This window comes from Macaca mulatta, chromosome 6 (assembly GCF_049350105.2).
Source record: "Macaca mulatta isolate MMU2019108-1 chromosome 6, T2T-MMU8v2.0, whole genome shotgun sequence".
NCBI classification, from domain to species: Eukaryota; Metazoa; Chordata; class Mammalia; order Primates; family Cercopithecidae; genus Macaca; species Macaca mulatta.
In genome coordinates, this window is record NC_133411.1 from 77,575,672 (window position 1) to 77,592,699 (window position 17,028).

General features: G+C 44.7%; 1 protein-coding gene across 4 annotated transcripts in view; it reads left to right on the plus strand.

The window, feature by feature from the left end:
* Positions 1-207: 207 nt before the first annotated feature.
* Positions 208-17,028, plus strand: part of OCLN (occludin) — a 60,248-nt gene continuing 43,427 nt past the window's right edge. The window contains exons 1-3 of one of the 4 annotated variants that reach the window (XM_001094789.5): positions 208-433; positions 10,763-10,879; positions 15,760-16,438. In XM_001094789.5, the coding sequence (XP_001094789.1) occupies positions 10,830-10,879; positions 15,760-16,438 (729 nt within the window). In that variant the 5' untranslated portion in view covers positions 208-433; positions 10,763-10,829. Of the gene's footprint in view, positions 434-572; positions 684-10,762; positions 10,880-15,759; positions 16,439-17,028 lie in introns of those variants that run through there. The other 3 variants (XM_001095022.5, XM_078004856.1, XM_015140249.3) reach the window with 3 other exon arrangements.

The following is a 17,028-nucleotide window of genomic DNA, read 5'->3' on the forward strand; positions in this document are numbered from 1 at the left end:
TTCCTATCAAAGTGCTTAGTGCCTAGACCCTTTCCGGAGGAAACAGTCCCCTCCGGACCTCGTTCGACGTCTCTCCGTCAGACACCCAAGGTTCCATGTGAAGCAGGCGGAGCACCAAACGCACCCCTAGGTGGTCCAGGACCCCCATGCGTGCTGCCCCCTGGGAGCCCGCGCTGCTCCTCTGCGCTCCGCCCCTCCGGCCGGAACATCGCGCGGTTCCTTTAACAGCGCGCTGGCAGGGTGTGGGAAGCAGGGCTGCGTCCTCCCGCCCCCTCCCATCCGAGTTTCAGGTGAATGGGTCACCGAGGGAGGAGGCCAACACACCACACCTACACTCCCGCGCCCACCTCTCCCTCCCTGCTTCCTCCGGCGGAGGCGGCAAGAACCGAGAGCTAGGGTCAGAGCGCCGAGAAGCCCGTCCGGGACGCAGCAGGTGGGTCTCTCGGGGCTGGCCCGCAGGCTTCCCGCACCCCCCTACACGTTGGTGCGCATGCCCGGGGGCAGGGCCGGTTGTAGGGAGAAGGGGGAGGAGGGGAAAGAGAGAGAGGAGGGGGAGGAGACGTCCCCAGCCCAGTCCCTGGCTGCGCGCTGGCGGTCGGCGCGGCGTCAGGTGCGCCCGCCAGGTGAGCGCCCTCACTGGCTCGGTTGGTCCCCGGAGGGTCGGGCCCAGGTGCGGCCAGTGGGTGAGTGTTGGGCGTGGCGTCAGGGGCGCACTGGAGCCCCCAGGGTCCCCGTGGGGGGACCGCGGCGCCTCTGTTAGGGGAGGTGCGGGGGGGAGGACGCTCCGCGCTGGTTTCGGTGGCAGTTTCGTCCCCGGGCTGGGACTCGTGGGAACCGGAGAGGCGCGGGTCTGCGGAGAGAGCAGCACCGGCCAACTTGGGAGGCTGCCTCCCCGGGCAAGGGGCGGCTTGGAGCCGCCGATCAAGCTTTATTCCGCGGAGACGCTTAAAGCTAGCAGTGCCTCAGCGGCGCGGGCAACTTTTCACTTTTATGAGGCAGGACATTCCTGAACAGCGACGATCCTGCATCAGCTCTGGGGCTGCAGTTTTGGGGGGCGGCCCTCATGGAGAGGGGTCCTGCGCCCAGCTCGTTGGGGGTCCTAAGCTTGAGGCTGCAGCGAGAGACTGCTTGCTGGTCCGAGCCGCTTAGATCCCGGGGGGAATTTCATCCCTTCGGCTCCCACCCCACCCCACTCCTTTGGGTATCCCGGGGAGACGGGGGCTGGATTCAGTCTGTGAAATATTCCGGGAGTCACGGTGTGGGCCACACTGGCTACCTCGAATCCACTTGTTGGGAGTTGTGTGAACCCGCGCCGATTTAAGCTGGGGTTCACGGAGTTAATTTCGAGGGAAGCTGCTCACGCTTGGGATTCTCACCCGTGACCAAAAGGGCTGCCGCCAGGGGGGCGGAACTGCCTCCGGGCGGTGCCTGCCCAGCGAACGCAGGCGCGCGCTGCCCGGGAGCGCCTCGGGGCGCACGGACGCCGGGATCCGCGCCCAGCCGGGCCACGGAGTTTGGGGACCTCCGGGACTGGGCCGGCCATCGCGCCAGCCATGTTGCCTGCGTGGAAGGAAGCTTGCGGGGAGCGGGGGTCAAGGGCCAAGATGGCCTCTGCGCCTAGGGGTTGGGAGCTGCGCCGAGGTCTTCGTGCTCCTCGGGAAGCCACCGGGCCCGAGGGGAAAACCGCGGCATCCTCAGGCCGGACCCGGGGCTCGCGGGCTACACTGCCCGCTTGGGGAATTATCCCGGGCGAGGAGGCGGCAGCTTTCTAGGCCAGTTAGTGTGTGGCCCTTAGGCAACAGGTGTATTATTGGAATACCTGGAAAAGAGAAACGCTTCCCATGAAGGCACTTATGGTGATTTAGAAAACTAGGCATTCCCAAGTGTAACAATAATTCTTTTGCACTGTACGTATGAGTCTTTCTTTTGTTTTTATTATTATTATTATTTGCTTTTTTGAGACGGAGTCCGACTGTGTCTCCCAGGCTGGAGTGCAGTGGCGTGATCTGGGCTCACTGCAACCTCTGCCTCCCGGGTTCAAGTGATTCTCCTGCTCAGCCTCCCGAGTAGCTGGGATTGCAGGCACCCACTAGTATGCACGGCTAATTTTTGTATTTTTAGTAGAGACGGAGTTTTGCCATGTTGGTCAGGCTGATCTCGAACTGCTGACCTCAGGTGATCCACCCGCCTCGGCCTCCCAAAGTGCTGGGATTACAGGCAGGAGCCACCACGCCCAGCCTTTATGAATATTTTCTTAGTGGTGCTTTTTGAGTGTGTGGGGGCGGCACAGATATTTCCTCAAACAAAGCAACCCTTTTTTTTTTTTTTTTTTTTTTTTTTGTCGTTTTGCAATTTATTTAGTTATTAGGGGCCTCCTTTGTTAGGTGATGGAGCGGAGGATAGGGAGGTCGTTAAGACATGATTCTCCACCTTTTGGCAGCTTCCAGGCCATTTCGGGAAATAATGGGCAGTGTCTCCTGCACGTGAGGCACTGTGCTAAAAGCATTCTGTATTTTCTCATTTAATTATCCCAACAACTCTAAAAGGCAGACCTTAGTAGAACTCCGTTTTAAAAGCGGGCATATGCTGTGGGGGAAACGTGTTGCATGGGCTTGCCTGCAAACTGCTTCAGCTAATCTGGGAAGGAATATCAGAAGCAGCGGTCCTTGATATTCCAGAACCAGATTTGGGGGATTTTTCTGGACCTTTGTACCATTGACTAGTACCTGTAGCCTGATACAAGATTTCCCGCATTTTGCTTGATGTCATGGTAAAATTCTTTTTTCTTCTAAAGGTAATGTTGGAATTACTGCCTTTCCAAAATAATAGATTACTTTTAACCACATAAATGATCTGATGTAATATCTTTCACCTTCCCAGGAACGTCCCAGAAGGAAGTTTTCTTCAGTTGCATTTTAAGGCTTATTTGATTGGAATATCAGTGGATCTTTTTCATCAAATTACTATTTATAGAAATAAGAGAGTAAACAGACCATGTAGATTTCTGTTAGGCTTTTCGTTTTAACCCCTAGGCTTGCCGCTGTTCCGTAACCCAGTGATTCCAGTCTTGGCTGTAGTATGAATCACCTAGGGATCTTGTTAAAACACAGATTCTGATTGGGAGGTCAGGAGTGGGACCTGGGATTCTGCCTTTCTAACAGGCTCACAGGTGATTCTCAGACTGTTCTGTCCTCTTTTTCTCCCTTTCTCTTAGACTCTACTCAATTACATTTGACACACTGAAGTTGGAAATAAAGGAAAAAAAAATGCGTTTATTGGGTGTTGATTGGGTGTTGTGTGAAGAACTTCAAGGCATTCACTGCTGGATTGAAATCCCAACTCTAATAATTGACTTGGTTTTATTAATTGAGTACTCATTGACAATCACTTTGTGCCAGGGCTAGTTTCAGGGACCAGGGATATAAATGGTGGTCAAAATAGACATTCGATGCCTGGGATGCAGGCATTCCAGATGGGGTGGAGATAATACCTAAAATAATTTTAGGTATGAGGGCAGAGGAGAGTTTGCTCTGAAAAAACAAGTTTTGTGTGATGGAGTGAGGGACTGGGAGGGCATCTCCCAGAAGGTGGCATCTGAGCTGAGATGTGAACAGCAGGTGTCTGCTGTGTAAAAGATCTGGGCTTTTTAGACAGGAAATTGTAAGATCAATGTCCTTTTTGGATTGACACCATTATTGTAAACAGCAATTCTCAAAATATGTGGTGTGTTAAAAAATCACTTGGAAGGTTTATTAAAAATACAATTTCTGACACAGTCTATTACAAAATCTGCCTAACTTCAAATTTTTAGACAATTTAATGATGTGCCTATAATCTAAATCATTTAATATAAGGCACAACTTAAACTTTTTAAAGACAAATTGACAGTTACTGCATGTGCCCTAAAAGGAACAGACTTCTCTTAAATATGTTTATTTTTCACTTATTGAGAGTTTTCTTTAAAGAATAATTTGAGGGCAAAGCATTTTCAGTCTATTTTTTTCTACTATATATATATATATATATATATATATATATATTTTTTTTTTTTTTTTTTAAAAGATGGAGACGGAGTCTCTGTTGTCCAGCCTGATCTTGAAGTTCTGGGCTCAAACAATCCCTCTGCCTTGGCTTCCCAAAGTACTGGGATTACAAGTGTGAGCCACCTCACCCAACCTCAGCCTGTTTTTTTCATCTTAGCTTAGTTTTCCATTAAGATAGCTTTTGGTCAGTAAACATTGTCAAGGGGAGAATGCTTTTTATATATTATCATTAGCTCAAGATGCTGGTTTTCAGATTAACATATTTGACAAGGATCTGCTGCTTCCCTTTTGCCCCTGACTCTCATTTAGCTATCTGACTTCTGTCCTTGTCACTCTTGACATAAGTTCATGTAGTTAATAAGTGGTCTCTTCATTCCTCATTTTATTTTTTCCTTCACTCAACACATGTACAGATTGTTAATGTTGCTGTGCTGGGCATTGGTCCTCTTTCACCTTTGGCTGCCGGCCTTAAAGCACAGTCACAGATTCACTTTGAAATTTCAGAGACCTTAGAAGTCCTCCAGTCTGGTCTCCAAAAAAATATCAAATAACTTAAGCTTTGCATAAATTGCATGAGCTCAATTTGTTGTTCGTTATTTTTGGAGGGGGTGTGGGGTCAGGGTGAGGGAGAGGCTTCCTAACATGGTGGTTTTTGGATTTTTTTTTTTTTTTTTTAACCATTTCTAGGATAACAAAGACAGCTCTTCAGATACCTCAGGGCTACTAAAGTGATTCTTCTAATGTTCAGTTCTCCAGGCCAAACATTTCCTGTTTTTCTAATTGTTTGTCTTAAGACATGGTTTTTCTAGATTTTTTTTTTTGGGGGGGGGCCAGAGTCTCACTCTGGCTCTCACTCCAGGCTGGAGTGCAGCGGCACAATCTCAGCTTACTGCAACCTCTGCCTCCTGGGTTCAAGCGATTCTCCTGCCTCAGCCTCCCAAGTAGCTGGGATTATAAGCCCAACTAATTTTCGTATTTTTAGTAGAGATGAGGTTTCACCATGTTGGCCAAGATGGTCTCGATCTCCTGACCTTGTGATCCACCTGCCTTGGCCTCCCAAAGTGCTGGGATTACAGGCGTGAGCCACTGTGCCTGGCCAGCTTTTCTAGATCTTTACCGTTCTTAGTCACCCTCCTGGAGAGGCACGTAGTTTAGAATATGATGTACAAATCAGGTTTTGTTCGTTCTTTTTAATAGCGTATTATTCCTAGATATGAGCACTATTTCTGTGAATAAAGTTTGGGATCGCTTGTTAGCTTTTGTTGAAATTCTTACCAAAGAAATGCACCTTTAAAAATGAACGATTATTAAGTTAGTTCTCCTCTATACTGTACTATGGAATTGACTTTTAAAAAATTCAGTTTACTGCTGGGCGTGGTGGCTCATGCCTGTAATCCCAGCACTTTGGGAGGCCGAGGCGGGTGGATCACCTGAGGTCAGGAGTTTGAGACCAGCTTGGTTAACATGGTAAAACCCCATTTCTACTAAAAATACAAAACTTAGCCTGGCCTGGTGGCATGCGCTGGTAATCTCAGCTACTCAGGAGGCTGAGGTGGGAGAATCGCTTGAATCTGGGAGGTGGAGGTTGCATTGAGCCGAGATAACGCCATTGCATTCCAGGCTGGGCGACAGAGCTAGACTCTGTCTCAAAAGAAAAAGAAAAAATCAGTTTACATTTTAAAAATGACTCATTTATGCCACCAATATAGTCACCCTTCAGTATCTGTGAGAGGTTTCTTCCAGGACCCCTTGATACTAAAATCTGAGGAGGCTGAAGTCCCTATTACAAAATAGCTTTGTATTTGCATATGGCCTAAATGCTCTTGTATACTTTTTTTTTTTTTTAATTGTTATTTCGAGACAGAATCTCACTGCATCATCTAGGCTGGAGTGCAGTGATGCAGTCTTGTCCCACTGCAAACTCTGCCTCCTGGGCTCAAGCGATTCTCCTGCCTCAGCCTCCGAAGTAGCTGGGATTACAGGCATGCACCACCATGCCCAGCTAATTTTTGTATTTTTAGTAGAGACAGGGTTTCATCATGTTGGCCAGGCTGTGTCGAACTCCTGACCTCAAGTGATCTGCCCATCTTGGGCTCCCAAAGAGCTGGAATTACAGGTGTGAGCCACTGCACCCAGACTTCTTGTAGACTTTAAATAATCTTTAGGTTAGTTATAATACCTAATACAGTGTAAATGCTACATAGAATTGTGATATTGTAGTTTTAAAAATCTGTATTTTTTTGTTTTACTGTTTATTTTTTTTTAGACAAGGTATTAATGTTACTCAGGCTGAAATACAGTGACATGATCATGGCTCTCACTGCAGCCTCAACTTCCTCTGCTCAAGAGATCCTCCCACCTCAGTCTCTTGAGTAGCTGGAGCTTATAGGCATGTGCCACCATGCCTGGCTAATTTTAAGAAAAATTTTTTGTAGAGATGAGGTCTTGCTATGTTGCTGTGGTCGGTCTTGAACTCCTGGGTTCAAGTGATCTTGCTGCCTTAGCTTCCTAGAGTGTTGGGATTACAGGTGTGAACCACTGTACCTGCCCTGTTATTTTTAGTTTTTTTTCCCCTGAATATTTTCTGTCTGAGGTTGGTTGAATCTGGATTTAAAACCCACAGATGTGGAGGGTCAGCTGTATTTGAAAATGGATACAATATACCTAAGTGCCTAAGCACTGAAATTTCTCACTTTCAGGATAACCACCTTATGATGAATGCTGTTGCCCATTTTCTTGAAGACTTTTTCTTGTGGGGTTTTGTTTTTGTTTTTGTTTTTGTTTTTTTGAGCTGGTGTCTCGCTCTGTCACCAGGCTGGAGTGCATTGGCACGATCTCTGCTCACTGCAACCTCCTCCTCCTGGATTCAAGAGATTCTCTTGCCTCAGCCTCCTGAGTAGCTGGGGCTACAGGAGCACGTCACCACGCCCAGCTAATTTTTGTATTTTTTTTTTTTAGTAGAGATGGGGTTTCACCAGTTGACCAGGATGGCCTCCATCTCTTGACCTCGTGATCCACCTGCCTCGGCTTCCCAAAGTGCTGGGATTACAGGTGTGAGCCACAGCGCTTGGCTCTTTAAGACTTTTTCTTATCCCAGTGCAGAGATCAGGATTATTCCCGCATTTGACAGAGGAGTGCACTTAGAGGAGATAGAGAATTTGTCTCAGATTGTGAGCCAGTAAATGGGGGCTGTTAAAACCACTAGGTTGTTTTAAACTCATCATTCTTATTTTACAGAGAGTTCTTGCTTAGTGTTGATGGCCTAGCCAATGGGTTAGTTATCCTTTCCTGTGTGTTTGGTCAGCTGCAAATCTGGATAAGCTGTCTCCTCCACTTTGTGGTTACCACTGGAGACCTCCCACCAGGTGGACATAAATGGTTCATTCTTTTGTGCTAATGGGGTGCCATAATTCAGCCCCTTGGGAATCTGCCCACCCACACAAGGATGTGCTCAAGATTCTCAGGATTCTTTCTCTCTGCATTCCCGTCATCCACCAGTCTGGTAACCTTCCCAGAAAAGGAAGTGAAGTTGGTGTGGTGGGACTTGTTCTTAACGAGCTTGCTTTTTTTTTTTTTTTTTTTTTTTTTTTTGAGACGGAGTTTTGCTCTTTTTGCCCAGGCTGGAGTGCAATGGCGCAATATTGGCTCACTGCAACGTCCGCCTCCCAGGTTCAAGCAATTCTCCTACCTCAACCTCCCAAGGAGCTGGGTTTACAGGCATGCACCAACATGCCTGGCTAAGTTTTCGTATTTTTAGTAGAGATGGGGTTTCACCATGTTGGTCCGCTGGTCTTGAATTCCTTGCCTCAAGCGATCCACCTGCCTCCGAAGTGCTGGGATTACAGGTGTGAGCCACCTCGCCTGGCCTAAAATCAGTTTTCCTTAATGTTCTTTTTCTGAACATCAGTTTGGAAGACAGTTTGGACTTTTGCCTTTTTATAGTACCAAAACATTTTGGCCTAAATTGCTCATTTGTGTGTGTGTTTCACCATTATTAGAATATAGAGAAATTGACCAGATGTGTTGGCTCATGCCTGTAATCCCAGTACTTTGGGAGGCCAAGGCAGGTGGATAGCTTGAGCTCAGGGGTTTGAGACCAGCTTGGGCAACATGGTGATACCTTATCTCTACTAAAAAAACAAAAATTAGCCAGGCATGATGGCATGTGCCTGTAGTCCAGCTACTTGGGAGGCTGAGGCGGGGGGATGGCTTGAGCCTGGGAGGCAGGTTGCAGTGAGCTGAGATGATGGCACTGCATTTCCTCCTGGGCGACAGAGTGAGGCTTTGTCTCAAAAAAAAAAAAAAATACAGAGAAATTGACTTGAGTGCTAGTTACAGGGCTGTGTACACTTATGATTTCTGCACTTTTCTATATGGTATACTTTAATAAAGTGGTTTTCAAAAATGTAGAAAAGTCATCTTCCTTCATGTCTTTGGAAAATTATGCTAATTGTGTTGGTGTTATTAACATTATATTCCCATCTTTGAGGATTTATCTAACAGTTGGGCAGAGTTTAATTCTGAGACAGTTAATTCTCCGCAACACGGTGAAACCCTGTCTTTACTAAAAATACAAACAATTAGCCAGGCGTGGCAGCATGCGCCTATAGTCCCAGCTACTCTAGAGGCTGAGGCAGAAGAATTGCTTGAAGCCGGGAGGCAGAGGTTGCAGTGAGCTGAGATCGTGCCAATGCATTCCATCCTGGCGACAGAGCAAGACTCGGCTCAAAAAAAAAAAAAAAAGAGCTGCCATTAATTTAAAAAAAAGTTTTAACAGTTTAAATTGATGTACTGCTGTTAATATAGTAATGTATGATTGTACAGGCCTTATTAGAAAAGGAAAACAAATCAGATACTTTAATATACTCATTATAGATATTGCTCAAGTGTCATTCAAGGATCATACCTTTTAAAGTTACTCTGATACTTTTCCATTACCTTCAACTTGAAAGCACAAGAGGTTTTGCAGGCAGAGATATCCATGGTCCAATCTGGTTCCTGTAAACATTCAACAAATTATTTGGACGTCTACTATGTGCCAGGCATTGTTTTAATCAGTGAACAAAACAGGCAAAAATTCCTGTTCATGTGGAGTTTACCTTCTAGTAGATCTCAAAGTTCCCTACTCTACTAATCACTGGTATAGCCTGGAAAGAATTTATTGTTGGTTCAACATAGCTAAGGAGTGGCATAAAGTTCTGTAGCTGATGTGGGAAGTACCTTGCCAGTGTCTCCAGCACTGAGTTTTCTAGAATAATCCTCAAGCTTTGTAGGTTTGGGAGTTGTGTGTTTACCAGATCTTGCTGAGACTTGTCTTTTTCCTGGAGAGCTCTCAGTGCCCATGGATCCACCTACAGACCTAGGCATACGATCTCCATCTTCACTTCCTCATGGATGCTAACACCAGCTGTGCACTCCCCACAAAAGCTGGTGTTTCCCAAATGGAACTCACTGTTTCAAACTAGCATAGTGAAAAGCACAGGAGATCATCTGGGTTCAAGTTACTTCTGAGTGACTCCCTGTCATCCATATAACCTTGAGCATATTACTTTACATCTCTTTCTGACCCTCTTTGCATCTGTAAAGTGACTAATCAACCATGGAGGGTTGTTTTGAGGATGAAAGGAGGATTTTGTTTAAAGCACCCAGCACGTCGGTAGGTGTCTGCTGAATGTTAGTTTCCTTCCCATCTTCTGTCTCCTAAGCTAGTCTTTCATTGATGCCTCACACCTAGGTTTGCTGCTGCTGACTCTAGGTGCTTCTTTTTACTGTTGACTTTGTCCTTCAAATCTGTTTCAAATCAAACTTACACCTCCCTTGCCGAGAATCACGAACTGGCTCCCTGTTTCCTACCTGAAGGAAGTGAGACATTTCCACTAGACTTTCAAAGCCCTCCCTTTTCTTACTCATCCTCCATCCACTATATTCTTACTGTAACCTTATTTTAAAAGACTACACCATTCCACCATGTTCCCACCTGGTCTCCTCACTGTTCCATAAGCTAGCCACCTGTGTATCAGCACCACACCAGCCTGGAAGAACCAGGACCCCAGCGCTGGCTCTCATGCGTCACTCCCACAGGCTCTCCTGGTCTAGTGTAGGCACTTAATAAATGCTTGGTAAGTGAAATTGCTTCTCAGATGTTTAGGAACTTGTGCTGAAGAATATTAGGACAAAATTTCAGAAAACGACCAATTAATACTATGCATAGTGTTTTTTCTCCCCTTGTATAAAAAGTATGCTCGGTTTTGAAGACTTGGAAAAGGAGATAAGGGGGAAAATATCTACAATTCTGCCATTTATAGATACATTTTATTATCTTTTTTAATGATAAAGGCGTTTAACCCATTAGATTGTTAGTTTGCATTGAGGAGCTAGTATGTGCTAGTGCTGCTATATGTGCACTTTCATATGTGTTCTCATTTAATATGAACTTTCAAAAGTAATATGAAATTATATATATTTCAAATTTTTGTGCAAAAAATAGAGGAATTAGCCAGGCATGGTGGTGCACGTCTGTAGTCCCAGCTACTTGGGAAGCTGAGGTAGGAGGAGGGCTTGAGCTTGGGAGGTCAAGGCTGCAGTGAGCTGTGATTGGACCACTGCACTCCAGCCTAGGTGACAGAGTAAGACACTGTCTCGGTGGGGGGGAGGGGGTGAAGAAAAGAAAGAAACTGTGAGCTCAGTAGTGATGCCATAACCCTACTTTTGTTGCTTAGATTGGTTTATCTTGGGAGCTATAGGGCATTGCTCATCCTGAAGATCAGCTGACCATTGACATCAGCCATGTCATCCAGGCCTCTTGAAAGTCCACCTCCTTACAGACCTGATGAATTGTAAGTAAATAATCCTTTAGTTATTCTCTTTTAAAAAGTCTGTCACATGTAAACAATAAGTATGGTTGAAACTTTCAATTTTAAGTGTTTGCTTTTAAAAATAAAATGATACGTGTACTTGTAAATTCAAATTGTATCAAAGGGTCTGCACTGAAAAGTGAATTTCTCTCAACTTTCAGAGTGACAGTTTGTCTCTGCTAGGACAACTACTGTCACCTATTGCTAATGTTTGTTTCAAGAGATTGCCAAGGTTTATATTTTTATGTTCGTTTTTGTTTTGTACAAATGATAATGAAGCTTCCATTTAAATGCCTTGTTTAGATGGGCACTGGCAATATATTGTCAGTTTTTAAAAATGACAGCTTTAGGCCAGGCCGGGTGCCATGGCTCATGCCTGTAATCCCAGCACCTTGGGAGGCTGAGGGCCGGCGGATCACAAGGTCAAGAGATCAAGACCATCCTGGCCAACATGGTGAAATCCCATCTCTACTAAAACTATAAAAATTAGCTGGGTGTGGTGGCTCACACCTGTAATCCCAGCGACTTGCCTGTAATTCTGGCTACTCGGGAGGCAGGAGATTCACTTGAACCCAGGAGGCGGAGGTTGCAGTTAGCTGAGATGATGCCACTGCACTCCAGCCTAGAGACAGAGCAAGACTCCATCTAAAAAAAAAAAAAGGCCAGGCCGGGGGGCTTATGCCTGTAATCCCAGCACTTTGGGAGGCCGAGGCAGGTGGATCACCTGAGGTCGGGAGTTCGAGACCACACTGACCAACGTGGAGAAACCCCTATCTCTACTAAAAGTACAAAATTAGCCAGGCATGGTGGTGCATGCCTGTAATCCCAGCTATTTGGGAGGCTGAGGCAGGAGAATCGCTTGAACCCAGGAGGCGAAGGTTGCGGTGAGCTGAGATCGCACCACTGCACTCCAGCCTGGGAGACAAGAGCGAAACTCCTTGTCAAAAAATAAATTAATAAATGAAAATAACAGCTTTATTGAGATATAATTAACATACTTTACAATTTACCCATTTAGAATGGATAGTTTAATGATTTTTAGTATGTTCACAGAGTTGTATAACCATCACCACAATTAATTTTAGAACATTTCATTACTCTCCAAAGAAACCTACCCACTGGCAGTCATCTCCCAGTTCCATCAGCCCTAAGCAACTATCGGTCTACTTTCTGTCTCTATAGATTTGTCTATTCTGCATATTTTGTATAAATGGAGGATTCATGTAATATGTGGCCTTTTGTAACTGGCTTCTTTCACTTAGCATAATACTTTCCATACTGTCAGTTTTAAGAGTGATTCCTGCCATTATCTAAAACAAGCAATGTTGAGGGGTTTTGGGCTCCTTCGTCATGTGAAGATTTATCAGTGAATTTTTGAATTCCAAATTTGCTATCAAACATTGATAGGGATTTCCTCCTCTAAGTAGTTTGCAGCTTTAACCCTGATAAGTGTAGTGGAGTGTAATGTAGGCAAAAACAGTTTCCCCTGCTGTTCTGTCACAACACATCTGTGACCTCTGATCACCAGAATTTGTGGGGATTTTTCCCCACCAGCAACCAAGTAATCAGTTCTACAGTGGACAATAGCTCTGTGTCCTCTAATTATCAGTTGAGTTCTGACACTGTCCGGAGATAGCATCAGATCACAGGTTCAGGGCTCATTCCTACAAGACTGCCCCCACTTCACGTAGCAGCCACAAGCTCAGGTTGTAGCCTGTGTTTCTGACCCACCTACAGTAAATCAGGATTCACACAGGTCTCTCCTTGGGTTCAATTAATTTGCTAAAGTGGCTCGCAGAACTCAGGGAAACACTACTTATCATTACTGGTTTATTATAAAGGGTATTACGAAAACCAGATGTGGTGGTGCACGCCTGTGATCGCAGCTACTCGGGAGTATGAGGCAGGAGGAGTGCTTGAGCCCAGGAGTTTGAGGCCAGCCTGGGCAACATAGGGAGACCTTGTCTTTTAAGAATGAATGAATGAATGAATGAACAAACAGATGATATTACAATGGATACCAACAAACACCAGATGAAGAGTTGAACAGGGCGAGGTATGTGGGAAGGGGCCCTCCCTGGTTGTGCCACCCTCCAGGAACCTGCACATGTTCAGCTGTCCAGAAGCTCTGTGAATTCAGTCCTTTTAGGTTTTTATGGAAGCTATATGACACAGGCATGATTGACTAAATCATTGGCCATTGGTGAGCAGTGTAAGCCTCAGCCCCCGTTTCCTGTCCAGAGGGATTTGGGGCTGAAAAGTTCCAACCCTCTAATCCTAGCTCCCATCCTAAAGCTTCCTAGGGCTGCTAGGAACCTATCATCTCATTAACATATAAGGGACATTTATCACTTTGGAGATTCCAGAGATTTTAGGAGTTGTATGCCAGAAAATGGAGATGAAGACCAAATACATATTTCACAATATCATGTGGAGGTTGTGTTCCAGTTATTTAACCTCCTTACTAGTGCCTAAAACATGGTGGGGACACAAGTTGTTTATGACAATACAGTTTTTAAAACATACTAGAGAATATAGTAATTGAGTAGTACACCACTAATCTGACACTTATTTTGTGTTGCTTTTGTAAATAATGATGAACTGAAACATACATAAAGAAAAGGACATACAATGTATGTAGGAGATCATGAGGAAAGACCAAGCAAACATACATACTCATTACCCACGTCAAGAAACAGAACACTTCAAAGTCCTTCCCTGTGTCCTCTCCTTTTCTGTGGAGACCCCTGTCCTGACATTATGATCATTAGCTGCTTTTATTATTTTATCACCTTGTATATCCTAAACGTTTCAGTTTAGTTTTACCTGATTTATTTATTTTTGAGACAGAGTCTCACTCTGTTGGCCAGGCTGGAGCGCAGTGGCACAATCTTGGCTCACTGCAACCTCTGCCTCCTGGATTCAAGCAATTCTCCTGCCTCGGCCTCCCAAGTAGCTGGGATTACAGGTAACCACCACAATGCACAACCAATTTTTATACTTTTAGTAGAGATGGGTTTTCGCCATGTTGGCCAGGCTGGTCTCGAATTCCTGACCTCAGGTGACCTTCCCGCCTCCTAAAGTGCTGGAATTATGGGTGTGAGCCACCACGGCCAGCCAGTTTTACCTGTTTTAAAACTTTATATAAATATAATAATGCTATATGTATTTTTTCATTTTTTTCAGCATTATCTGTAACTGCATGTATTCATAGTTCATCAGTTTTGGCTTCATAGCACTGTAGAAATATAACATGAGCCATATATGTAATTTTATACTTTCATGAAAAATAAAAGGAGAATTTTTTTTTTTTTTTTTTTTTTGAGACAGAGTTTCGCTCTTTTTGCCCTGGCCGGAGTGCAATGGCATGGTCTCGGCTCACTGCAACCTCCACCTCCCAGGTTCAAGTGATTCTCCTGCCTCAGCCTCCCAAGTAGCTGGGATTACAGGCGTCCGCCACGACACCCAGCTAATTTTGTATTTTTAGTAGAGATGGGGGTTTCACCAGGTTAGCCAGGCTGGTCTTGAACTCCTGACCTCAGGTGATCCACCCGCCGCGGCCTCCCAGAGTGCTGGGATTGCAGGCATGAGCCACCGTGCCCGGCCAAAAGAAGAAATTAATTTTAATATACTTCACTTAATCTTGGATATCTAAAACATTATTTCATCATGTGATTGACATAAAAATGAAAGATTCAGGAGATGCTTTACATTCTTTCTTCATATTATATCTTTGAAATCCACTGTGTATTTTTAAATTTTTTTGGAGACAGTCTTGCTCTGTCACCCAGGCTGGAGTGCAGTGGGTGTGATCGCGGCTCACTGCAACCTCTGCCTTCTGGGTTCAAGTGATTCTTGATTTTCGTGCCTCAGCCTCCCAAGTAAGTGGGATTACAGGCATGTGTCACCATGCCTGGTTAATTTTTGTATTTTTAGTAGAGATGAGGTTTTACCATGTTTACCAGGCTGGTCTCAAACTCTTGGCCTCAAGTGATCTGCCCGCCCCGAACTTACCGCTGTGCATTTTAACAGCATATCTGAGTTTGGACTAGCCACATTTCTTTTCTTTTTTTTTTTTTTTTTTTTGAGACGGAGTCTTGCTCTGTCACCCAGGCTGGAGTGCAATGGCACGATCTCGGCTCACTGCAACTTCCACCTCCCGGGTTCAAGCAATTCTTGTGCCTCAGCCACCTGAGTAGCTGGGATTACAGGCGTATGCCTGGCTAATTTTTGTATTTTTAGTAGAGACGGGGTTTCACCATGTTGGCCAGGCTGGGCTCGAACTCTGCTGACCTCAAGTGATCCATCTGCCTCGGACTCCCAAAGTGCTGGGATTACAGACGTGAGCCACCATGCCCAGCCAGACTAGATACATTTCAAGTGTATGATAGACCCAAGTGGCTAATGGCTGCCACATTGGACAGTATAGCTATGGAGTATTCCATTGTATGGATATATTACAGTTACCCTTTCCACTGTAGGTAATTGGTACAATCACTTTGGAAAACAGTTTGATACTGTCTAGTGAAGTTGGAGATAAAAAAATATGTGATCCAGAAATTCTCCTGGGTATATACCCTAGAAAAATGAGTACTTTTCTATACCAGAATACACATTGAAGGATGTTTATACTTAAACTGTTTACAATACCCCCAAACAGAGATAACCCAGATGTCCGAGCACAATAGGTTGTGGCCAGAGGCCAATAATCTTATGTTTTAACAAGCCCTCCAGGTGATTCCTATGCACAGATAAGCTTTAGTTTCATTTACCCAATGGTTTAAATTATTCCAAATAAGTTGTGTTCTTTCTGCTTACTACCAAAAAGTGCTAACTTGAAATTATTTTCATGTTCATTTCAGCAAACCGAATCATTATGCACCAAGCAATGACATGTATGGTGGAGAGATGCATGTTCGACCGATGCTGTCTCAGCCAGCATACTCTTTTTACCCAGAAGATGAAATTCTTCACTTTTACAAATGGACCTCTCCTCCAGGAGTGATTCGGATTCTGTCTATGCTCATTATTGTGATGTGCATTGCCATCTTTGCATGTGTGGCCTCCACGCTTGCCTGGGACAGAGGCTATGGAACTTCCCTTATAGGAGGTAGTGTAGGCTACCCTTATGGAGGAAGTGGCTTTGGTAGCTACGGAAGTGGCTATGGCTATGGCTATGGTTATGGCTATGGCTATGGAGGCTATACAGACCCAAGAGCAGCAAAGGGCTTCATGTTGGCCATGGCCGCCTTTTGTTTCATTGCCGCGTTGGTGATCTTTGCTACCAGTGTTATAAGATCTGAAATGTCCAGAACAAGAAGATATTACTTAAGTGTGATAATAGTGAGTGCTATCCTGGGCATCATGGTGTTTATTGCCACAATTGTCTATATAATGGGAGTGAACCCAACTGCTCAGTCTTCTGGATCTCTGTATGGTTCACAAATATATGCCCTCTGCAACCAATTTTATACACCTGCCGTTACTGGACTCTACGTGGATCAGTATTTATATCACTACTGTGTTGTGGATCCCCAGGAGGTATGAGTGGTGTGTTGGGTTTTTTCTCCATCTCCTTAGCCAGAGGCTTTCAACTTGGGATATGTAATAGAATCACTCTGGAAACTCTTAAAAAATATTAATGACAAGGCTCCACTTCTAATTAAATCTGGGGGAGGGACTGAGTGTCATTAAGATATAATTAACATACCATGTAATTTGGTTACTTAATCAGTGGTTTTTAATATATTCACAGAATTGTGCCACCATCACCACAATCAATTTTAGAACATTTTCGCTATCGTAAAAAGAAACTTGTACCTGTTAGTGGTCATTCCTCGTTTCCCTAACTGTTCTTAGCCCTAGGCAACCACTAATCCTACGTCTATAAATTTGTCTATTCTCTAGGTATTTCATACAAATGGAATCACACAATGTGGCCTTTATGATGGGCTTCTTTTACTTAGCATAATGTTTTTAAGGTTTGCCCATGTCATAGCTTGTGCCATTCCCTCGTTCCTTTTTATTGCTAATATTCCAGTATGTGGATAAACCACATTTTATTTATCAGTTGATAGACATTTGGGCCATGTCTACATTGGCTATTAAGAATCATGCTAGGCCAGGCACAG